The following is a 25,712-nucleotide window of genomic DNA, read 5'->3' as shown; positions in this document are numbered from 1 at the left end:
CTGTATTTTTAATACTTTGCTAAAAAACTAAGAAAACATTGTAATACCCTCTTCAGCACCAAATGAACCAACAGGCATTCAGCTAAGAATAGATTCATTTAAAATAGATACGAAAAATATTCTACGGCATACAAATACAATAATTCGTAATGTACAAGACCAGACAGTCTTCACTTTTCTGCTTTTTTCAGGGGGAAACTTGCTGGGTATGAATTTCTGTAGCCACTTGTCAACCAAAGTCTTAACTCATCTTTCATGAAACGTTCACAAAACTAAATAATTCTGCGACACAGTTGTGGATGTGGACTCTCGCCTGGATACTGCTTTGAATATTTCAGTACAAATGAGTTCCAAATAATTAATACTTCCTATGACTATATATGTTCAAAAGTGGCAGTTGGCACTATTACGTACTGCAAACACGGTGATGTTTCGTTGCTGCTAAAAGTTAAACGCAGTGTTTCAAAACTAGCAAACACACTGGTATTCAAACGCTTAAGAGGGTCAAACCTTTTGAAGCTCCTGTAACACAAAGCACTCTAGGGTTACACTGGATTTCTGATTACTCTAGTTAAAAGTCTTTTATATATTAAATTATTAGCCCTTATCTTGTAAACCACAGCAGTAAATATTTGTGCCCTGTTTATAAAGACATAGCTCAGATATCAATGGCTTTGAGAGGTAGCAAATTCTCTAGTGGTTTTAGTATGCTCTCATGAAAATACTTGGTGCCAGAACCTATTACCTCTCCTATTTTCTTGAATAAAATTAAATTAGCACCTGGCTATGATGTCGCAGGAAAAGAAGCCGTCTGGCATGATCTCGATGAATAGTTTTAGCAAGAGCTTGACATTTTGGTGACCGTTTTAAATGCTTTTTAAATGCAAGCTGCAGACCTGTGCCACCCGTGCAGTGGGATTTTTCACCAGTTGGACCGTCCATAAGAGTTTTAACCAGCTGCGGGCACGGGCAGCCAGCGCTGGCGTGTGGCAAGGGCTGCCCCCTCTGCCCCTCCATGGCGGGGGGCTCTCCCTGCCCCTGCTCCCGTTGGGGCATGGGCTCCCTGCTCCTCTCCCGCGTGCCCCTGCCCTGGCAGCCAGGGCGAAGAGCACGCAGGGACCAGCGGAGGGGTCCGGAAAGCATCACTGTGGGGCCATCCTGGACCAGCCCCGTCATCCAAACCAGGTCAGGCTAATTCTGCTTTCAGCAGCACTCGCCAGCTAGGCACGCGTGTGCACGCACGCACGCACGCTCGCTCGCACACGCACGGCTTGCTTTCAGCAAGATGCCTGACGTAGCTTTCCTGGCGTTGGCACAAGAGGTTTCGGTAGCGGCGTGGTCAGAGTCGTTCCCCGTCAGAGGAGGTGGAGGACAAGCTCCTGCCTCAGCTGGGGGCAGCTGCGGGGGGGACAGACATGCAGAGGCCAACCTCTCACGCTCCTCTCCAGCCCTGTTGTCTGCCATTTCCCCCCAGCATTAATGAGCTACTTGGGATGCACATTTTTTGTGATTGCAAAACAATGGCAGAAGCCAGGGTAGGAAGGCCTGTTGTGAAAAAAAAAATAAAGTTCATATTGATCCCATAACTTGTGAAAAATAGTTTGTTGTTCTTCTTCAAATGGGTATTTTATACTATTAGGAGGAGGCCGAGTTAGAAGCTTACTCCTCGATATGGACCGTTTGGTGATAAGCAGTCTGAACTGTAGCATACAACCGGCTGTGGATAGAGCAAAGCAAGCCTGGCCTGGAAAAGCATCAGAGGCTCCATGTGCAGCAATTCGCCTACAGGTGTCCGTGTGTGGCTGCATGGACGTGTGAGATAGGATGGTCCCACCGAGATTAAGACATCAACAAAACCAAGCTTTTTTTTCTTTTTTTCTTTTTTTTTTTTTTTAACCAATATAATCCATACAATACAATACAAGAGGAATTGACAATACAGTACAATTTTAAAAATTCTTAATACTTGGACAAGAAAATCCTTCTTTTATATTATCTCTTCAACTGTCATTTCTTCTTATCTCCTTTCTTTTCACTCTTTTATTGCCTTTCAAAATAGATTATTTCCCTGGAAGATCGAATTTACAATCTTCTGCTGATTGAAATGTTTAAGTAGTGATTGATGAGATAAAAATGAGGCAGTTTGTGCAGCTGTGAGTGTGCAGGTATCTTTCCACAGGATCTTTTCTATCCCTCGCCATCTCACCTGCGGGATATACTTCCACTTTCTCACCCCCACAGATCTGTGTTTTTTTTCCTGCCCCCCACTCCCGCCCCAGCCCCCTCCCCTCGTGTGACTCCTTAAATTCAGCTGAGAAGGTGTGATTCAGAGGTTTAGAATAAAGTGCGCCATCTGCTTTAAAAAAAACAGTAATAAAAAGAAGGGAATCCGAGTCATAGCTCCTTTCATCTTTTGTGAGGAAGACGGCAGAGTCCGAAAGGATCACCCTGCATGACTGAAATTTCCAAAGTCCCCTACAGTTTGATATTGCTGTACACTGGGTAACAGACTAGCTTTAGGTCAACTAAAGATCATGAGTAAGTTAAACGGAGCATCTACTGTACAGGTGCGCAGGTGTGTGGAAGTCTGAGCGCTGCGTTTATTGGTTTCAAACAGAAAAAGGAAAAAAAAAAAAGGATCGTACTCGTTTACATGAGGCAAAGTGGCAGCATCAGTACATGTGACAAAGCATCGTGATGACATGGGCGAACCTTCAGAAAGCAAGGGTGATTAGAGGACATCTCTCGGAGGACCGACAACTACGCCACGGCAGTGGAGTTCACTGGGAGCATCGGGGCGGCTGCGTACAGAGAGAGGGGAGGGGGAGAGGAGGGGGGAGAGAGCGAGAGAGGAGGAGGAAGAGGAGGAGGAGGAGGAGGAGGAGGTACAAATACTTCGTGGTGACCTTGAGCAGGAGCCTAGAGGGGCAGATTATACATGAGGCTTGTCTTGCCAGAGAGAGTCCTCCCAGTTGGATCCCTTCATAGCCTGGTCTGGGCTTCGGGGATGTATATCTCAATGCTTTCGGCGCTCTCGGTAGCTGAGTTCTGGCGGACCGATGCAGCGCGCTTGGCAGCCATCAGCCGTTTCCGGGCCTCTTGACGCTGCGAGCTTTCCAGAGAGCGTTCTCGTATGAGTGGCACCTGACCTTTCGATGGCTTCTTTGGCACTGGAGGAGGGACCCTTCTCTCCTGATCAAAGCAGAAGGTTAATGGCATTATACAGCTTCTCAGGGAAAGGCGGGAAAAACTAGGATACGTCAGTAGTTAGAACACACATTTTACCTAAGGTTTGTTAGCTCTTATCTGCCTTTCTGTCTTCAGTGAACTGGCTTTTGTGCTCAAGGGTTCATAAACACAGGGCAAGGGCAAAAGGGAGGGGAGGGCCGGCCGCAGTGCGACTTCTCCTCGGGGACGGTGCCTGTGAAATGCCCGGCGCTGCCGGGGCCGAGGCCCCCCTCGCCAACCGCTTAGTGCGGCCCCCCCGGGGCGGGGGGCATCCAGGCGTCTCCTCCGGGTACCAGGGGCTGGAAAGGAGAGCATCTCGGGGGCGGCTGGGGAGCGAACGCCGCTCTCGGCGGAGGAGCCCTGGGGGAGCCCTGGCTCCCGGGCCACCCTCTTCTATAGGCGCGTAACGCTAGGCGCTCTGGCAGCACGGGGGTACCGTGGTGGCTTTGGCATTCCCAAATGCAGGTGGGAACTAGCTGCCTGCAGCTGGTGCATCAGAATAAATACTTTTTAAAAAAAAAAAACAACCCACCATATATTTATGTATGTATTTTACAGTGGCTTAACGACTGCTCAAAAACCCCGCGCTTCAGGTCTCACTGTCCAAGCTCTCATAAACTCTAGCCTCCTGCTAAATAGGCATGACAAGCTACAGTCAGCTAGGAATAGAAAAAAACTGGTAGGAAAACCTTAAAAACCGTTAAGAGAACACGCATTAATCATCAGGGTGGCAGCTAGCTCCAGATACGCGATCAACAAAGAGGACTTTCATGTATACCCTGGTGCATGTACACACACACACAAAAACAACAACAACAAAAAAAACCCTCAGAGAAGGATCTCTCCCGAAAAAGAAAAGTGTATTCAGGTCCGAATTTCAGGCGGCCACAAAGACTTTGTCAAGTTAATTAGATTGTCTTTTAAGTTACATCCCCTTCCAACTGTGAACACGGTCTCTGAGTGAAGGGATTTTATCGCACTACAAAGGTCCCATTCTGCCCTTTCGTTTTCTCTCATGCTGCTCACAACAGCTTCCATGGCTCGAAATATAAAGGTGCTTAGTTACACTTATTCATACTTTGCTTTTTCTCTCCGTCCAAGGATTAATCTACGCTGCTTAAAAAGGGCCCCGTGGCAAAGGCCAAAGGCAACTGCAAATATCAATTCCACAGAAAGTTTTTTCTTCTTTTTTTTTTTATCCCCTTTAAGAAAGGGGATGATCTGTTTCATCTAAAATCATAGACAAATGCTGTTGAAACAGGAACACAGTCAGTGTAATTCTTTAAAATCTTTACCTTCCTACTGTAGGTCCCTTTCTTCAGCACTACTTAACTTCCTTTAACCCGTTATAGTCTTCTTTTTGTTGGAAACTCTTTGAAACATTTTTCGGAAGCAAAGAAAAGGCACATTTTTTTTTTAAGGAAAGCTCTCGTTTCTTACTGCTGCAATTGCAAACACTCGGCCTACCCGCTTTACTGTAAAAGCTAATGAAAGACCATACACCAGCGTTTCTGTGCATGCATGTTTGACGGTTTTAACTTCCTTTTCTGACAGATACTGAAAAAAAAAAAGAAGATAAGAACATGACTTGCCTTCAGTACCTCGGGCTAGGAAAACACATTCCCCTCCATTCCCCTACAAAACACTCTAGGTGTGCACAAATGGTGTGAACATGACACTCCTAAGTCAGGAATGAGTGTTTAGTCTTGCTTGGAGGAAGAGGAGGGAGAGCGCTACCAGCACTGCCTTTGCAAACTTCCTGCTGCAAGATTAATGGGGTGCGATATTATTATGGTTATTTGTTCGAAAGAAAACATCGCTTTGGTCATTGGCAGCCAGCTGGCCGTAAGTTGGGGCAGCCCGGACTCCTGTCTGAGCCCCTGTACCTGGAAGTCATGCTCCCCCTCCTTCTGGTGACCCTACTTGGTGGCTCTATTCATTGGTATCAGACCAGCCACAGCGGAACTTCAGCCATCAAATTACATACCTATAGGAGCGCGACATTAGGCTGTTGATTCCTCTAGGAATGGGTCTGTCTTTTAAGGATTTTCTGAAACGTTTGTGCATTTTGGCTCACCCAAGTGCTGTTTGTCTCGATGCGGATAGTGAGGAGAAAAATAAGGCAATGGTGCCAAATGAGAATGGAAAGTGAAATGTGGCTTACACTTGGAGATGTGGTAGTTTTTCATGGTGACAGAAGAAGACTATGTTTAAAAAAAAGACCGAAGCTCCGGATGATTTTTATGCTACCTTGGGTAAACAACACTACCAGCAAAGTGAACCTGGTTATGAAATAACCCATTAAAAAAACCCCTAAATAAAAAAAACCCAAACAAATGGACAAAAAAAAAAAAAGATGAAGAAGTTCTTCCATGTGACATTTTGGAAGGCATATTTTTTGATATCGCGCTGTTTGTAATCTGGTTACCAAAGTCAGCGGTGGTTACAGTGCTTCCCTAGTGTTTTCAGTAACACAACCTAGAACTCTTGCTATATGCAATAATATGAACCGTAAATGTGATTTATTTAATTTTAAGAATCAATATATAAGGCAGTTCCTTCCAACGATTTATCGTCTAATACGATTAAATGTAAAGCTTAACAAAGTACCACATTCCCATTATCCGATTCACAAAGACAGATTTGGTTTAAAAATATGCCTGAAACATATTACAGATAATATCCCAGATGATTATTATGTAAACATTGTTATTACAATGAAATTAATTTGATATGAGCTTCATTTCACATTTTTAACGTCAACACTGTAACACAGAGGCCTATTTAATCTGTCCAGTATTTGTGCAGGGTTTTAAATGAAGCATACAAAATCTACAATGTTCTACCTTCTTGTCATGAGGATCCATCTGTTTCCAATTATTGGCCTTTAACTGATGAAGTTCATCAAATTTCATACTAATATTTTCTATGGACAACTGCAGCATATCCCAAAACCCTGCTAAATCCTGGGAGGTCGGCCGTGGATGTGCATTAGGATTCTGTACAACAGAAGAAAAAAACACGTTGGCTTTAGTACCTCTTAATGTAAAGCATTTGTGCAAGTGGTTACGAATCTCGCTAGCAAAGCAGTTTCAGCAGATCCCAGCGATGGGGTGAGACACAGAGAGAGAAACAAAGCTGAGCACTACTTACTGGTAGGGGTTTTTGTGAGGAGCCTGGCTCGGTGTCGAGCCCCTCTGCCCCTGCAAGCCCCCGCTCACCGAAGGCAGCGGCTATCTGCTGCAGACCACAGGGAAAGGGCACGTGGCAGGTCCCCTGTGACAGGATCTGCCTAAGGATGTTCCTGGGCACAACCGGTGGGTTCAAGGGTGGCTTCCTAACCACATTGAAATTAATTGCCAGCCTCCTCTTCACTTTTGTGAAGAAGGATTCCCTACCGTGTCCGCGCTTGTAGAATGACCGATGACATGCGCAAAGGTACATTTGCTGCATGTGCAAATAGTGATAGACCAATGCATGAACATTTCTTCCACACTCTGAGAATCTGAGGGCTATAAAAATACACTATTTCAAGTAAAATTGCCTCTTATACACCTCAGGCCAATTTTTTCTTTTTTTTTTTTTTTTTTTTTTTAAATAAGAATAACCTTTGTGGGGTGAAAAGCTGAGACGAGAACATGCAGAAGCACAGTATTCCCATTTTTAGAGGCACATTTTTGGGAAGAGTGAGACTGGGACACAGGTGGGGAGCATTGCTTTGCGTGTGATAGCTCAGTCCAGTTCATTGGCCCCAGAGTATGGCACAGAAGAGCACACCTGGACTGACAGCACCTCTAGCATGGCATGGGCCAGAGGCTGGTCACCTGAGAGGTTCTGAGCTGTCTTGTGTCCCTTCAGCACAACCCAGCTCTGAACACGTTCCACGTGCAGTGGACATATATGAAAATGGTCCCTGCTGCTCTGGCAAAGTTCGTATGAGGGAAAGCTTTCTACAGGATGTGTATTATCTGCAAGATGGTTCCCAGTGGAAACTCTTCAGATAAAATGAGATGTTGCATACACTCACTTCAAGGTGTTTTATGTAAATGCTGAGAGGTCCCTATGCCAATATGAGTCAGCAAGGCTTTGTGGCTGCTGTGGCCTCGTAAGATTACACTGGTATATTGTTATTAATAAAGAATAAATAAATTATTATTAGCCCCCTGCATGTCATTTTACATAGCTCAAGTTTTACTCCATGTTTAAGTTTTCTCCCTCAACCAGGAGCAATAAGCCCAAAAGAGTCAGTTGCTTGCGTTAAGAAATTCCTATTTGTGCTTTTCACAGCAACATTGACAAGTGATTTTGATAGGACTATTGTACCACCGAAGCAGCAAACAATAAAGCATATCTCTTCAGATTCATGAGACCAGAGCTTATACTTCGATTTCTCATTTTTCAGTGCTTGACACTAGCAGGCTGCCCAGTTGTTTACTTTTATTCACAAAGATGTGCAGCCAGGATGGTTTTTCAATTTTTATATTAAGAATTGAAAAGCTTAGACAGAGCCAACTTCTGTTGCATTTGTCCGCTGAGGCAGATTTTAGTCTGGGGCTTGTTTTCCAGAGGTGCATTAACTGAAGTGGGAGATGGCCACTCCACCCTGGTGAGTATCACGGGGTTTGCCTTCCCTTCCCTATTCTGTGCTGATAGAGCATAATGCTCTATGCTTTTGGGGCTTCTAGGAATTTATGCCAAAATTGGGAATTAAATGTATTGTATCTACTCTGCAAGGATGGATTGTTTGTTAAAAAGTTTGAAAATCTTTGTAAGTGCTGGAATTTTTGAGAATACTACTTTGGATATATGGTGTGAAATGTATTTTTATTTATCAACAGGAACATCATTGTGATTCTATTACTACTAACAGCGTAAAAATAGCAAACAATAATAATAATAGTGGTAGCATATAACAGTTACCTACAGTAATAACAGTGATAACGTACTGGCTTTTTGCCTCTTTGGCCCTTTAGCACTCTGGAAAATGACTTTGGCTCTTGGGGTTCTGGAACATGAGGCACCAACTTTCAATGTCAGATTTCCTGGTGTTTCCTTCTTGCTGAATAGAGGTGGCATTGGAATTAGGTGGGAAAGCCCCACTCGTGAGACTCTGGTCCACCCTGAAAGACCCCGAGGAGGCACTCACACATCTCTCTGCCCAGGTGAACTGTATTCAGAGGTCAAGGGACAGATCCTTGCTACTCTGAACTCAGTAGCAGAGTCTTAGTGGTATTTCACCCAAAGCTTTTTGCCTGTCTTTAAGGATCTCAAGCTATTGTGAAATGCATGCTGACTCCGTCAGGTTTGACAGAGTTACTTCCAAACTCAATGCTGCCTTTACTGGAAAAATTACCGTGTTAGAAAAATCTGTCTACTTTAGGTATGGTTATTCACAGGGTTAGTAAAAGGCACACAAGAGCGTCTGGGAGAAAAGTTACATACCAGGTTTTCTTCGCAAAGTTCTCTGAACTGGTAAAATTTCTGGGCCATGAGGAGCTGAGCACTGCCCACTGCAGTTCGAATTTTCCCTAGAACTGAGAGAAAAAGAAACGTAAGTCACAATGCTTGCTTTGCTGCGGGCAACTAAAAGCCTTTAAAAAGCGAGGAGAAAGCTGCGCAGTAGTCAGCTCTGGCTTTCAAAAAGCATGTTATCTTTCAGTCATGGATTAGAGAGAAACTGATAAATCTGAGGCCAGATCTGCACCAGGCACAGGCATACTGCAAGGGCTCCCAGGGCAGCTTGCATTGGCAAAAATACTCATCTATTACTGCAGCATACTCTCATTCCCCCAGTAAGACCAGTTCCAACCAGCAAAGAACACTTCTAAGGCAGTATAAATATGGCTAATCAAAAGATTTTGCAACCCGTATAGAAAGCTCTCCAGAAATTACACCTCTCACCATCACTGTGACCTAGGCTCAGGCTTTGAATACAAACCCAGCTCCCTGCACAAGGACATGTGGCTTTCAAACCCTGTGATGCCTTCTACACTGTTTGGAAGACCCTGCGTCTACCAGCACCTCTGCCATCTCACTTAGCAACTTGGCGCCTTGTTTTCGGGTTTAGCTGAGCGTCGCTCGATCTGAGCCCCAGAAAGGGAATGGTGATGGTAACGCACATCGATGAATCTCATTCAGACCCTCTGAGTATTTTCCAGGAGCACAATCTGAAGCCGCTTCTGCCTTTGAACCAGGATGCCCAGGGCATATTTCGGGGAGCAATCACACCCTGGCCTCTCCTCCTTGCTGGAGACCTGGAGGGAGGTGTCAAAGAGTCCTAGCCCAGCTCCTGCACTGTCGGGGGACTCCTTTGTACAGGCAGCTGGGTACTTACGGTCTCTTTGGACTGACTGAGTACTGTGAAGGACTGCAGTGAACCAGAAGACAGCCCATAGTAAATGCCTCTGAATAAAACAGGAGCTTACACTGTTTTGCTTGCATTCAACCTCACTGAACCGGAGGGGTTTTACTGCTGCAAGGGGTAGCTGAGAATAAGCTGCCTGAAACTGAGGCATACCCTGGTGCATCCAGAGACCTGCATTTCTCTGGGGCTTTGCTGAGTTCTGGTCAAGGGGGAGCGCGTGTGTGTGTGCACGCACCCGCGCGTGTGCATATGAAAAAAGAAGCAAGCATGCAGAAACAGAGCAGAAAGACAGACATGGCCTGAACTGGCAGTAGGACAGTGAATCCAGAAAAGAGAGTGCGATTTTGGGGACTGCTGATTGAAAGAAAATTGCTGCTGTGAGCAAGGAAGCAGCTACAGGTTTGTTTGAGACTTTCAGTGCTCAGGAAAGAAACCAAGAACAACCATGCTTTATGCACTGTCTTTAAATAAACAGGCTGGCATCATGGATGTATCTGGCTCCACCATTCATCTTCCCTCTCAGCTGAAGCAACTTATTATCCCCCAATCCTTTGGTTAAATGATTATTCTAAAATTAATTTAATTTAATAAAAAATATTTACCACTTCATTAATGAAAAACATGAATGGCAGCCACTGTGTCATAATTTTCACTATCACTCCTACTAATAGATATTTGCATTGTCCCAGCCCTCATATAAACACAGCAACTTCTCCATGACAAATTTGCAGTCTGGATACATGAGGCAGGTGAGGGAGGAACAGGAAAAACAAAGACATGAAGTAGCCTGCTCGAGGTGAGTGAACTGTTGGCAGAGCCTAGAGGAGATGCCAGTGCTAAGCTGCCATCCTCTGCACCATCCCTTGGGCACGCTCACGGTTTGTATGGAACCTAACACAACATTAGCAGAGCTCCAATGGGAGAATACCACAAAATATTTTGACTCTCCACAATGAAAAACAAATAAGTATACAAATAAAGAAATACAACTTTGCTATAACCCCTTCTGACAACATTTTTAGGGTCTCACGGTCCTGTGACTGGCTGCAGCAGTGCGTGTCGGCAGCTTGCAGCCAGACAGCCCCCGTGCAGCGTTTGGTCAGAGAAAGGCCTCTCCAAGGGGTTCACTTGCGTAGCCACACGCTAAGCAAACTGGCACAAACACCCATTATGAACTGAAACCAGACACAGAGTAGTACAAAGTCTGTGTTCTGCTCCTTCAAGGCAAGTGCTTTTTCCTTCAGCAGCCTTAAAGCTCGCTCCTTAAGGCTGCTGAAGGAAAAGCGGGATGAGGAGTTCATTTATACTTTAGACATACAAAGGGGGGAAAAAAAGGGAGGGTGGGAAGAGAGAGTCTTTTCACATTTTTTTCGGAAACTATAGGAGAGAGCTCTGTGAACACACACAGAGCCCAGACTTTCATTTCGTTCCCAGAACTCAGCTCAGCACTGCCAGGAAATAGCCGTGAGCTGGAAGATTCACTAAGCAGAATATTTTCAGCATATTGCGCAGGGAGTTTTGCACACAACTCTCATTATTGTTAGCAAGGCTTGCGTGTCTAATTCTATGCGCACAGTGCTGAAAATGGACCCCTTGGTGTGTCTAGTCATTTATGCAACCCAATATGCAAACCACTCAACTGAAAGGACTCTTCAATAGTAGGAGGAGCTTCTCCGGGAGCTTTCATGTGGTTCCCATTGTTATGAAAACTCTTCCCACTGAGTATATTTGGGAACAGCTGCCTCATCTGGAGCTCGGCCACTCTGACGCTTCCCAAGACTTGAGAAGGGGAGAAAAAACGGTCTCTCGACTTCTTGGGACAAAAAGAGATGAGGCGCCTCTTCCCGGAAACCTGCACCAGCCGAGTTGGAAATCACGTCCCGAGTATGAAGGAAATGTAAATACACCTTGTTGGTGAGGGATGGAAACGTGCCCCTTTCTATGAGGGAAGAAGAGCTTAATATTCAGAGATCTCAGCAGAGGGAAAAGGAAGTCCTTGTCCTTGGCTGCCTAGCGACTGGCTATTTGCCTAAAAACCATCATCCCAGCTGACTGTGGGATGCATGCTGATGCTGTTCTCTATTGTTGCCACTCCTGCTGTAGCCGTGGCTGTATCTAGTCAAGTGTCACTGATTCCTCGCCCCGGCGGAAAAAAAAGAAAAGACAAAGCATGCGAAAGACTGAAAGGCATCTCTCCAGAAGGCACAAAGCCTTATCAACAGTTTTGTTTCCAAACGCATGTTGCTTTTAGTGTTTCAAGGCAGAGTGCTCGTTTCGCTTACTCAGTCAAAACCTCCAGCGCCAAAGAGAAAGGCTAAAGTGTAGTAAAAACCCGAAAAGTAAAAATAGACTGATACTTTCTGAGGAGAAAATCCTGAGAGGTTTGAAGCCAAATACCAAGAAAATAAGTGGAATTGCAAAGATAATGCTCAAAATACATAAGAAAAGAATTAGAGAAATCTTTAACAGCAAGGGAGGTGGGGTACGAGAGGAAAACATGTAAACATTCAAATCGATGTGTTCAGCTAATGGGATACAAGAAAATGTATAAAACCAAGCAACAACAAAAAATACCAACCCATCAAGATACAATCATAACGGACTTAAACACCTATATAATGTTATTCATATCTGCTTTCTGTTCCATACAGGGTTATACAGCACACTCAGCACTGTCGGGTCTGAATGCCTTCCAGTAATGCATTAAGGAACATTATTAACATCCATCATATGCTTTGCTGTCACCCCTTCCCCAGGGGGACAAGAGTGTCTACTGCAGTGTTTTGTTTTTATAGTTTGAATTTTCCTTTTTTTTTTCTTCCCCCCTCCTCGCTTTGACCTCTCCTCCTTGAAAATCCAGTTCTCTCCTGCGATGACTTTTAAGGAATAGACAATTATGTCTGTTCTGGAAGAACTGCTTCGGTATAGCTATTTTGATATAATTCAGCTATTGCGGAGTGCCTCCTCGCTATCATTGTTTTTGACCAGGGGTGGCAGAATGTTATTCTAGGAGCGACACATGCCAGTGAATTTCCTTGTGTCTCTAACTCCGCAACCTGGTCTCCTTTTAAAACATTCTTAAATATAAACTTAAGACTACGTGCTGTTCAAGCCCTAAGTTCTTGCTTCTCTTGGGTCTAAGAACTGCATAGGACCTACTTTGGGATTGTGGAGCTCTCTGTATCTCCTCCCTCTCCCCCCCTTTTCACGGGAAAAGAAACAACAGAAAAAAAGCATTTCAAACACCAGTAAAGAACTGGTGACGTTGTCATCTGTTCTACCTTGGAAGGAGACTGTGTGTCTAACGAGGATAACCAAATACAAGAAAACAACAGCAAAACCCACCTAAAGTGATGTGAAAAGCCATCACATAGAAGCGGCGGTATTATTTGGCCTTATACCGCCAGCTGATCCTCTTTGCCTTTCAGCTTTGACAGGCCCCAGGGTCTAACAAGTGACAAAGGAGGCACTTTAGAGCTGTGACTATCAAGTGCTCTTAATGTGAAAACACCTGGTCGGTAGGCAGGGCTCAAGCTAGGGAGCAGAAACCCAGTGGCTTGTTCATTGCCCCAGGAGCGAGCGGCGGGAACAATAGCCGAAATTACAGGGACACTGCCTGACATTTGCGTTGCAGATGTTGGCTGGGCACTGTGCATATGAAGAAATCCTGCCATAGAGCTGTCACAATCCATTTCCAAGCCAGGATGGACCAGCATTTTAGCCTATTCATGTTGACAGACCTACATTTAAATAACGCCAAGCATGACAAAAGCCAGGAAATTCAAAGTTAAAGCTACTGCTCAGGTCTTAAGCTCAGCTATTAAGGAGAAAACAGCCAAATGGAGCAAGCTATGGAAGGGGCAGTCCTTGCTTTGAGTCATATTTACTTATAGGAGTGATCTCACTGAAATTAATGAGTAAATGCTGTTCACTGGGAGTAAAGCAGTTTCCATGTGCGCTCTGACTTACTTGGCTTTTATTAGCATACTGCATGTTTTTCCCCCCTGACTATATTGTTTCCTTGCTTGCAGATTTCTCTTTTTTCTTTGCTAGCCTTTGGACACTGGCAGGGCTTCCAGCCCAGAGCTGGCTTTCCTTGGAGAAACCCTTGCAGACGGAGAAGTCCCTTCTGGGGAGAAAAGAAAACCGGAGGAAGAAAAGGACGAGACGGGCGGTCGGCCAGAGGAATGTAGCCAGGGGGATTCCAGCAGGACTCAGCCACACGTCAGGCCAGTGACCGTCCCCCTGCAAGGCTGCATCAGCCCCCTGCGGGACGAGGCCACCTTGCACCTCTGAGCGGCAAGAACCAGGATGGCTCGGGGAAGCCCTGCAGAGGACTGGCAAATGGTTTTCCTTGCTCGTGGCTGAGAATGAACTGATAGGTCTCCTTTTCTTTTGCCATGCCCAAGTATTGAGAAAAACGTATCTTTTCCTTAGCTTTCTTCTCTTACATCTAGCCTTTGCTCTTTAAGTTTTCCTTTGAAACAATCAAAACAAACCAAAACAGCGGAAAGTGTGCAAGTGTTGTATCATTTGTCGGAACTGGCTGCATTTACAGAGCCTGGTCCTAAGCAGCGAGGTTACTGCAGATTTGAGGTCAACCTTTGTTCGCAGACTAGCCCAGAGGAGCGTAATACACATGCAAGGCAGTTGTAATGACATGCCTTGGTTTTCTAGTTTAGTTTTTACTTGATTGGCCTGACTTGTCTCGCCACTAAACCCACATTACACCTGACTTGCGGTGAGTCAGGCCCACTCTTTGCTTCCGACGGTTATCTTCGCATCGAAGCCACATTACAACCCTGTGTGAAACAGAAACATTTCTGAAGGGGGGCAAAATGAAGCCCTCCGGTTCTTCCAGAAAAATTAATAATACCCCGTGCGAAATCAAAACAACAGCAAAAAATCCAGCAAAAGCCAGGCCAAGGGGGTGGGTGCACGTTCCCGTGCCCACTGCTGCTGCGGAAAAAAAAGAGGCGGGGGGCTGCTCGACAACAGCGCTGCACGGGGAGCCAGGCCTGTTGCTGCTAATTCTGTGTGTAAATGGCTACTCCAGAGGCCTGAGCCAAAAGTCACCAACATCAGCGGCGAGGCTCTGAATATATGAAATTTTGCAGGGGAGAGAGCAGAGGGTTGAGGAGAACCTCCCCCCCCTCCCCCCAAAAAAAAGTAAACCAGTGATTTCACTTGAGGCCTGATCCAAAGCATCAATCAATTCTCGCAAGGTGTTTAGCCTCATATCTCCAACATTTATTTTTTTTTTTATGAGAGCCCTAGAGTTTGTAGCCAACGCCCCTCTAACAGCAAAATACACAGAAACCACATCAAGTATCCTAGCTTAAAGCGTGAGTGGTATTCATCTGTGAGTGGTATACAGACGCCGCAGCTTTATCAGAAAATTATTTCAGATAAAACCAGAATATACTACACAATAAATAATTCATGGCGGAAGGGGAGCCACATTTCTCTCTATATTGGCATTTCATCGTGCAGCCACTGAACCACAGCTTGTTTTTATACACAGCAGCAGACTCCATTTCCCAGCTAGAAACATTCAATCCCATCTGGTAGATTCATTCCCAGCTAGATAATACCCAACGTATCTATGTAACATACAAGCCACTGTCAAACAGCAGCGAGCCGTCTCCCCGAGACAGCTGTTTCGCACAAGGGCCGCATTGTCTGGAGGAAACGTGGATCGTTTTACGCGGAGCGCCGGGGGGACGAGCCCTCTGTCAGCTGCCATGGCATCGAGAAAACCTCGCTTGTCACACGTTCTCGTTATTTTGTTATCTGGCCAAACACACGCTGGGGATGTCAGGTTGAAAACAAAGGATGCGTTCCCTGCTCTGGTTATATTTCATTAGGAAAAACCAAGGAGAACACACCTCTTCTGCTTCTTTCCTCCCTCTCTTCAAAGTTTATAGATGTATGAAAAAGACATATTTTAGGGCAGGGTTTGTAACAGCCAGGCTTTTGTTTCTGGCACCATTGAGCGGGCAGTGTGGCCCCGACCATATGCTTTTCCTTGGCACCAGGTAGAGCCCGGCGTGCTGAGCTGCAGCAGAAAGCCCTGCTCAGCCTCCATGGGGGGCAGCTGCCACGTGCCGGAGTGGTCGATGGCATCATACCGAAATCAGCACCTCGGCAGTGACCACAAAAACCAGGTGACCCCTTTCCTCCTCCCATTTCCAGCAATGATGAGAAGTGCTGGTCAGGAAAATGAAGAGGAGGAATAATCCACAGGACCCGTCATGTGCGCTGTAAGGAGGCATTGGGGAATAACCAGCCTAACCACTCCTTCGTCCTCCCCATAACTGACTTCTCCAACTGATTGCTCAAAGAAGAGCCCTTTAAAACTATCATATATCAAAGACACCAAGACACCGAGGGAAAATTCTGTACACAGATATGCACATCCTGCATGTATCAGCCTTGTAAAATTCACTTCATGTTCTTTTCCCAAGGTGAGTAACTACTTTGGTGTGCAAATAAAATACTTGTAGGTTTTTCCATCATTATCTGTTCATAGGACCATAGAATAATAGAATGGTTTGGGTTGGAAGGCACCTTTTAAAGATCATATAGTCCACTCCCCCCGCCATGGGTAGGGATATCTTTGAGTACATCAGGTTGCTCAAAACCCTGTTCAACCTGACTTTGAAAACTTTTAATGATGGGGCATCCACAACTTCTCTGGGCAACCTGTTCCAGTGCCTCCCCACCCTCACCATAGAAAATGTCTTCCTTATGTCCACTCTAAGTTGTTGAGGCAAAGAGAAAGCAAGTGTGTTTTGTGGCTTGGACTTACAAATGTTGTGTATTTCCTATTTGTTATGTGCTCGCACTTCTTTTTCAGTCTAAAATCTCTTAGTTCATGGTGTTTATTTCTTGCATACTAAAACCAGAAAACATTTGCGTTCTGATACATGTTCAAAGAGATTTTTTAATGTATTGATGATGTAAATTAAAAATGGTGTTCAAATACTCTAAAACATGAGGAATGTGGATCTGCTTTGAAGGCTAATCCTTCTGCATTTTTCCCTCAGAAGAAATCATTGCCCTATTATGTAATAGAAATTTTGTAGAAATAGAAAACCTTAACATACCTTAATGTTAAGGTTATCTCATACTTTCCATTAGAAGTCAATTTCCAGTTGCTTACAATAGTGTCTGACTTCAACTACCTAGATCAAACTTCTCTATGGTTATTTCTTTCATTGAGTCAAATGGGAAGTTCCAGCAGAAACAGCCTATGCATTTCTAGGAATTTAAAAAAATGTATTTTTTACCAGTTTTAATTCCTTTCCTTCCATAAATCAAAACTTTCACATCTCAAAAGATTTCCAGAGCCTCCCTTTTTGAGAGGAAGGATTAGAAATTTGGAAGAAGCAATCCTGGAGCTGAAGTAGTAGTCCTTACTTTGGTAGGAGCTGATTTGGGGTGTCAGAAACGTGTTATTTGCTATATCCAGGAAAATACACTTAGGTGTGCCTAAACTATACAATTTTGTACTCTCTATATGCAGCTGGTCCTCAGCGTTTTCTAGAAGCTCCCTGCTAGAATTTGAAAAAGCTTCACTCACAAGGAGCATGCCCCTAAGCTCACAGGTTTACCTACGTCGAAAAGTTGACCTGTATAGATAGTACTGCTCCTTGTAATGGAAGTAAATGGAAAAAACCTTCAATTTTTACTGGGGGAAAAAATGCTGGACAGGGAGCCACATGTTCAGCTCTGCTTCCCTAATTAGCCTGGATGAGTAAGTCGTGAGCTACCCAACCCTTCTTACTAATGAGGGCTCACTAGACATTCCCATTACCTTACAGGTGGGGTAATACTTCTGACAGTGGTGACAACTGAGATGTAGTCTGCATGTGTGTGTTTTTTATCACAGAATATGTAGAGCTTGTTTTACTGGGAAGATCAAAGAAGAATGAGAACTGCAAGGGAGATGAGGGGAGACTGGAGAGGGGAAGAGAGGGGAAAACAACTTGGAAGCACAACTGAAATCTCTATTAGCTGGGAGAAGCATCTGAAGACTCTGATGCCAATCACCATCTAAAAAGGCAGCTAAAATATGAATTTAATGGAAAGGAACTAGAATCTGTTCAATTATACTCTAAGATTATGAGAAGTGATTCAAGTGGAAGAGTTAAGAAACATTAATACTACAAGATTCCCAACCACGATCTCCTAATTATCCATTGAACTATGCAATCCCAAAAGCTAATACCTCTGGAGTTTCAGAAGTGCCGAGCATTTGCATTCCCCATCAACTTTGATAAGGATTATTATATACGTACATACAGTCCTTTTGAGAATCATTACCTAAATGAGAAAGGTCACGATCCAGAATTCACTCAAGTAAATTTGACCTATATTAAATGATATTTTGTGGTTGCAATATTATTGTATGCAGTTACTTACTGTCCTCAGGTAAGTTGTTTTCCCGTTCTTCTCTCTCCATCTGTTGGCACCAGCCCTCCATACGATCTCTCTCTGCCTGAAGTAGCTTCAGAAACCAGTGGCCATCTCGTGGGCACACTGACCTTTGAACAGCTTCCAGAGGATCTTCTGTGATAGAGTCAATCCAGGGGTCAGGAGGAGGTAAAATTGATGGATCAAAATCTGTATCAAAGTCATCATCCACTGCACATGCATGGTAATGGTTTCCTGACCCTTGTATGCTAACGGTAGAGGTGCTTGCATCTCGGGAAAATTGTCTTGATATTTGTCCAGAACACGTATTGTCCTCTTGAGGGTCGATTATCTCAAAGTTCTCATGGAAATCCAGGTCTGCTTGCACAGCTGTTGTTACACTATTAGATCGTGTAAACCTGCGAAAGCTTTGGAAAGCACAAACATAAAATATTGAGAAAGCTTTTTCTAGGTAACTCGGTAAGAAAGGACTTACTCAGCCACTCCTCCTAAGACTGGCAGTCACAGCTCTCAGGCTACACTCAGGTGTTTTTTTCTTGAAAAGATCAGCATAAACTTCTTTTGTCATTGCAAGCCAACAAACAAACATTGCCCTTTTTTCCATGCAAGCTCACTGTTTATATAGGCAAATACCCCTAATTGTTGTGTGGTTTAACAAAGCCAGAGGCTAGCCCAAGAGACGCTCCTAGTGTCAGTAGCTCAGGATTTTAGGTTACCAATTAATGAGAAGTTTAAAGGGCCCAATTTTAAGAAGTGACTTATCTTTTGACTTTTAAAACTCACTCCCCTCTGAAGTTGCACAGCCAAACTCACAAGTGACATTTAAAAATCCTACATGTGAGATGAACAGGATAATAATGCCAAGGAATCCGCTATCTATGTAACGTTATACATTCCATTGATAAAGAACCCAGATAAGTATTTTACATTGCTGCTTCATGATCATGTACCTGCTAGTTTACTACTTCTGCAAATACCACTGCCCTGTCTCACAATCTTAGCACCCATTCCCACCATTAAGACAGTTTGTTTTTCACATCGAACTCTCAGTTTCTAAATGGCCTTCTCTTTTTCACCAAAGCTGGCGTTCTCAGTCACTGCCTCTGTTACCCTCATCATGATGGCTGCTACCCCGTAGGTAGCTGCCTTTCCCCTTGCATAGTTTCCCCATGTTGGAGTCTCTGAGGGCAGAGAGCAAACCCTGAGAGCAAAGGAAAAAGCAGGGGAGAGAGGAGGTTTGGGGCTTTGGGTGGGTTTTCTTTATGTAAACAGCACCCCAAATTCTGCAGTCCAAGGCATCTGAGGTGAAGACGCTGCCAGAGAAGGAGCAGAGGGAAGTGTAAGGAGTAAGGGGCACCTAATGCTGTTGCAGGGGGTGGTAGTGAGAGCAGATACGACAAGCAGTAAATTGTGAAGGGAATGAGAGGAAAATCTGCAGGTAAATAATTACAGAGGGTTGGGGTAACTCTTAGAAACTGATGCACCGAGGAACACAGGAAAAGTACAGGAGAGGCAGACATCTGTCTTGCCCCATGATGAAAGGAGATAAAGAAGGTAGAATCATAAAGTAAGTAACGTAGATGATACTTAAATTAGCAATTTTTAAGCTGCAGAATGAGCATAGTTTTGAACCGAATAGGGACAGATTCCCACCCCTTCTTCTTATGAATCCAGGATGCCTGCGCACTCACGCAGCTGGTACTTCACTTCTAATTTGTTCACAATCTCACATTAACTCTTGAAACCAGTGTTAGGACCCATTTTGCTGTGATATTTTGGCTGTTTTTCCCTTACCAATTCTATTTTTAGTTTGAGCTCAAGCAGCAGTTGAAAATGCTGAGGAGACAGTGACGCTGGATGCTGGGCACCATTTTATAGGCCACCTTCCACTGAAAAGCAATAGCCCATTAGACAAGTCCATCTGACAGCAAAACTTTGTCAAGTGTAGTTAGTCTGCAGCTGGGGAGGGAGCAGACGGAAGGATGCTGAGCAAGAATTTCATGTCCTGTATACCTCATGCATCCAGATACCTCAGGAGGAATGCAGCAGGCTTCAGGGGGGATTGCATCGAGTCCTGCTGCTAGAGTAAATTAGCTGCTGTTGATCTGAGGATTTGAGAGGAGTAGAGCAAAGCAAAACAGGAGCTGAGAAGGGTTCTTCAACTAATAAAAGACATCAGTTCCTCTGTAGGAAAAACTCCAAGTAGCTTCTCAGACACACCAATCCCTGGAAAACTTTAATAATAGATTGTGTGTATTTTTTTTTATAATGGCTTAGAATACAAACATCGTAATGTAGCACCTGCTGCTTGCAGTTCTTTTGGAACAGGTGTTGTTAAACGATGCAAAAGTCATGGTTACGCCACCGTCGTTTTGCATGAGCAAACCGGAAAATATGGAGCGAGCAGAACTCTTCAGCTTGGTAGTATTTATCCTTTGACAAGCAGAGCAAAGCATTTTGCTATGGACCGATACGGCAGAAAAAGTTCAGAAGAGAGGACAAGGATCATTGGAGATATGGTATGGCTTCCACAGGAGGAAAAAGGTTTCTTGGTTTAGAAAACAGATGGCTGAGGAGGGATAAGAGAGCCCTATGAAATCCCGACTAGGTGATGTTTCACCATTTCGCAAAGTGCAAGAACCGTGAGGAGGAAGGCAGCTGGTTGAAAGGCTTGGAGGTATAAAGATTTAAATCTAGCGAAAGGAAGCACTTCTTCACACAATGTGTAATTAAATTGCCACAGGATCCTGGGAAAACCAAAGGTAAAAATAGGTTCAAAGAAAACCTGATCAAATTCACAGGAGATAGGTCCAGGAAGAGCTATTACACAGATGTCATATCTGGTTTAGGAAGTCCCTGAACAACAGACTGCTAAATTGGGAAGGTCTACTGGGAGAAGTAGTGCTTTATACACACCCTTTATACTTTTCCTTTACACACACTCCTTTATACTTTCCCGAAGGATCTGCTACTGGCCCCTGGCAGAGAAAAGCTGTTAGACTGGTATTAGTGGTTTGAAAGACTTTAGCTTTAGGCTGACATTACAATGAAAATCTTCTGGTCCAGCCTGTGCTAGTTTTTTAAAAATTGCCTTAATTTGGCCACCAACCTGACAAATCCTTTATCTGCACTGAAGTGCGTGCACGCATACACAGACACACAGACACAGGCCCACGAATGTGTGTGCCCACACGGGCACATGCTCACACGGGATTTCTTTTCAGTCATTTAGTCAGGGTTCACTGAGAACCAAGGCATTAGTACACGGTGTACTCTTCCACACCTTCCAGGGTACTGGAGAGAAAAGCAAATCCCTTAATCCAGCCTCGTTCTTCTCTGCGCCCCTACCTCCAAATCACAGCTGCCTTCTACTTTCCCCAGTGCCCTACACTCTGCTAGCCTTCTATTTTAGATGACCATTTGTAACACTCTGGCTTTTCAAAGCACACCAAAACCCAAATGTGAAAATATCAAGGTCTACTTGTCAAAAGGATGTATCGCTGGAGGCACCACATTTCAAAGCCTTCAGGAGTGTGCTCTTACTGGGTTCAGTATCAGCTAGTACCACCAAAACCAGACTCTGCTCAATAAATAAAATAGAATGACCTACTTTTTTTTTTGCCTTTGTTTTATCTATATAATAGTACGCTACAGGCTTGCTCGACAGATTCTTGGCACTGGATTTTGTAGCTTATCTGTCTTCAAAAGAAAAACAACTTGGCAATAGAATATAGCATTGGTTCAAAATTAAAAAAAATACTGCCAAGGAAATGTATGTTGAATGAAATAGAAATGCAGGAAGACACCCACTATCTGCCTACCTCCAGCACATCCATATAAACTGCCTAATAGATGGTAATTTTAGTCTCTGACTTAGTTTCCTCACTCACTTCCAGGATATTTTACTCTTACAAAATATCTTTTGTGTCCCACATAAGCCTTTTTTTTGTTTTGCTCTCCGTTAGAACTCCATACCACAGAAAAGTGGCTGAAGCTAATGCCTAAGTTTTCACTGTTTCTGCACATAGAAAACACTCACAGGTCTACCTAAAAAAAAAAAAAAAAAGAAAAAGCTTTCATAAATTGCTGGTAATCGTTAAAAACAGGGATTTGCTTCTTCCTCTGCTTTCAGGCTTGGCGCTTTTGTAATCAGTTGTGCCCTGCAGGCACAAGGTATAATAATTACAGCTTCAGAGAACGACAGCAGATATCTGGCCTAAGGTGCAGAAAGCCATGAAACCTCAGACTGGATAAACCAGTATGGAGAACAACAGCACGGTGTGTTTTGAACAGCAACAACGAGGTCACTTGTTAGCATTCAAGACTGTTTCTAAGTCTTCTTTTGCTTTCTTTTGAAAAACATGTTTACATTTCAACTCCGAGAACTTCTTTCTTTCCTAAAAAAAAAATCCCCAAACCCAGAAAAGATCTAGGTTTCAAACTGACTGATGCATGGTGAGCCTCGGAGGTGCTTACATTAAATTCAGCCTGCCTCACTTTACCCATTGGCTGTACTCTTTCTTGGTTGTGGGCTTTCCTGCTAAGGTTGCAGCCGCTGTCAGCAGAACAAAATAAACTGAGAAGGAGTTAGCAGGTATGGTACCATGTCTTCTAGTGGCAGGATCTTCAGCCATACATCTTCAAGCTATGCAATCTTTTGTGCTTTGCTCTATCCGTAGCCCTTCTCCCATTCACATAGTCTTTTTTCATCACCCTAGAGTCTTAGCAGGGAAACTCTAATCCCTTATGGCAATGTTAGACTGTTTCAGTTGGAAGGGACCTACAATGATGACCTAGTCTGACTGCCTGACGGATTCAGGGCTGACCAAAGGTTAAAAAACGTTGTTAAGGGCATTGCCCAAATACCTCTTAAACACCGACAGGCTTGGGGCATTGACCACCTCTCTAGGACACCTGTCCCAGTGTTTGACCACCCTCTCAGTAAAGAAGTGCTTCCTCATGCTTCCAGTCTAAACCTTCCTTGGTGCAGCTTTGAACCATTCCCACACGTCCTGTTACTGTATTCCAGGGAGAAGAGCTAAGCACCTCCCTCTTGCTTCCCCTCCTCAGGAAGATGCAGAGAGCAACGAGGTCGCCCCTCAGCCTCCCCTTCTCCAAACTAGATGACCCCAAAGTTCCCAGCCGCCCCTCACAGGACATGCCTGCCAGCCCCTGCACCAGCTTTGTTGCCCCCCTCCTCTGGATGCATTCAAGGCCCTTCACAGCCTTCTTAAATGGTGGGGCCCAGAACTGCAGACAGTGCTCCAGGTGAGGCCGCACCAAGGCTGAATACAGCGGGATAATCACCTCTTGTGAGCGGCTGGTGATGCTGTGCGTGATGCACCCCAGGATGGGGTTTGCCCTCTGGGCTGCCAGGGCACGCTGCTGGCTCACACTGAGCCTGCTGCCCACCCGCACCCCCAGGTCCCCCTCTGCAGGGCTGCTCGCCAGCCACGCCTCTCCCAGTTTATACCTGTGCCCAGCGTTACTCTGTCCTAGGTGCAGGATCCAGCATTTGGACTTGTTAAATTTCATCCTACTAGTCATTGCCCAGTGCTCCAATCTATCCAGATCTCTCTGCAAGGCCTCTTGTCCCTCAGGAGAGTCAACTGCACCTCCCACTTTGGTATCGTCAGCAAACTTGCTAATGGTGCATTCAATTCCTGCATCCAGATCATTGATAAATATACTGAACAGAGCTGGCCCTAGACCTGAACCCTGTGGAATAATAGTGACTGGACACAGGGCAGATGTTGCCCCATTCACCACAACCCTTTAAGCCCTGCCCTTCAGCCAGTTCTTCAGCCAGTGCACTATGAACCTGCTCATCCCACAGTTGGACAACTTGTCCAGAAGGATGCTGTGAGGGACAGTATCAAAAGCCTTACTAAAACCTAGAAAAACTACATCCACTGCCTTCCCTTCATCCACTGGGTGGGTGACCTTCTCATATAAGGTTATCAGATGAGTTAAACAGGACTTTCCCTTTGTGAACCCATGTTGACTGTGCCTGATGATTTCATTATTCTTTAAATGCCTTTCAGTAGTATGCAGTATAGTCTCCATAATTTTTCCAGGTTAGACTACCAGGTTGGTAGCCTCACACCCTTCTTATAAATTGGAATAACACTGGCTAGCTTCCAGCCAGCAGGGACCTCTCCAGACTCCCAAGACCTTTGGTAGGTGATTGAGAGTGGTCCTGCTGTAACATCCACTAGCTCCTTCAGTACACTGGGATGAATCCCATCAGGCCCCATGGGCTTGGGAACATTCAGCTGATACAGCTAGTCCCTTACAATGTCAGTGCCCAAACAAATGGATGCAATCCAAGAAAACAATATTCCTGCTCCAACCCCACTCCCCACAGCAGCTCATCTTCATCCATTGCCCAGAAGCCACAAGCCATGCTTGTCATCCGTGGCACTTGAAACCTCCTCCCTGTCTCCCCTGGGATCCCGGAGGGAAAGGCAGCAGCCCCTGGTGCACTCAGTGTCCCTGGGGATACCCCATTGCAGACCACAATGCCCCATTGCAGACCACAATGTCCCATTCTGGGACACAGGCGCAGAACAGTACAAGGCAGGAGTGGGGTGAGTTGTGCTGCTTTCGTGGCTGTCTCAGTGCCTGCAGGACCTGGGTCGGCTACTAATAAATAACACTGTCAGAATTTCAACTAACGTCCCTGCTTCCACGCTCTGCCCAGCTTCTCCCTCTCTCACCACTCATTGGGATAGTACTGCAACGCTGGTCCCAGGCTATGCTTGAATAAGAAAGCCCTTTGCACTGAGAGGTTCCAGCCCTACCTAAGACTATCAACATGGGCCCAGCTCCTCGGCAGTGGTCATCCCCCCAGCAGAGAGCAGCCAAGAGGGGGCAAAGAAAGCAAGGTATGCTGTGGCAGGAAGCTGAGGCCTTGAGCAGAGTTCGCCACTGCCATGTCCCCACTGTCCCCTGCACAGCTGCCATCCTCAGATGGCCCCTCCGCTCCCCTAGCATGGCAGTAGCAGAGCCCACCAGGCTTGGGAACCAACACCCACAGGGCTCAGCCTGCCACTGCTGCAGCAAGTCTGTGCCTGCTCCGCATACCCACAGAGCAAGGGCTGTCCGTGCCCGGGAGTGCTGAGCTGCTGCACGGCCCACCCCAGGGCTGCACTCCCCTCTATCCACCCTGCTGGTACATGGTGTGGTTCCCAGTGACTGAGAGGGTGGGCAGCCATCCAGCCCCATCGCCCTGGCAGGACACCCCTCCTTGTTGGGTGTCCAACAGAGGCTTGAAGTCCAAGATGTAAGGGAGTGTGGGGAAACCAGGGAGGTTTCCAGGGAAAGGAAATGTCTAACGCCATGTGGGGACAGCACTTGGGTGCTTTACACACAGAGATTCCATAAGCACTTTTTTTTTTTTTTTTAAACCATATATTGGCCTTTGGATTGCAGAGCAGAGGGTGCTGGCTCAGCCTCCCACCAGGGCCAGGGCTGGAGGAGAGAGGTTGGCTATTACCAACCAGCAGGGTCTGATCAGAAATTTATGGCAAATTCTGCAAATGCCAGGCTTGGGGCAGCTCAGCAGCAGGCTGAGAGCCACCAGGGTTGTAAGGGTTTGCTCTGATCACAGGCAGCCATGGCTGGGGAAGGAAATTGGCTGTGTCAGAGCCAGTGGCTGGTTCACCTTCTGTTGACAAGA

General features: G+C 45.2%; 1 protein-coding gene across 4 annotated transcripts in view; it reads right to left on the bottom strand.

Annotated features, from left to right (window-relative positions):
- Positions 1–2,982: 2,982 nt before the first annotated feature.
- Positions 2,983–25,712, bottom strand: part of DLGAP1 (DLG associated protein 1) — a 143,892-nt gene continuing 121,162 nt past the window's right edge. For all 4 annotated transcript variants that reach the window (XM_009637631.2, XM_009637632.2, XM_009637634.2 and 1 more), the window contains 4 exons: positions 18,020–18,438; positions 8,671–8,762; positions 6,075–6,227; positions 2,983–3,192 (listed from right to left, as the gene is read on the bottom strand). In XM_009637631.2, the coding sequence (XP_009635926.1) occupies positions 2,983–3,192; positions 6,075–6,227; positions 8,671–8,762; positions 18,020–18,438 (874 nt within the window). The remainder of the gene's footprint in view (positions 3,193–6,074; positions 6,228–8,670; positions 8,763–18,019; positions 18,439–25,712) is intronic.

This window comes from Egretta garzetta, unplaced genomic scaffold (assembly GCF_000687185.1).
Source record: "Egretta garzetta isolate BGI_Z169 unplaced genomic scaffold, ASM68718v1 scaffold534, whole genome shotgun sequence".
Classification (NCBI taxonomy): domain Eukaryota; kingdom Metazoa; phylum Chordata; class Aves; order Pelecaniformes; family Ardeidae; genus Egretta; species Egretta garzetta.
The sequence above is the reverse complement of the archived record's forward strand: the minus strand, read 5'-3'. Positions and strand labels throughout refer to the sequence as shown.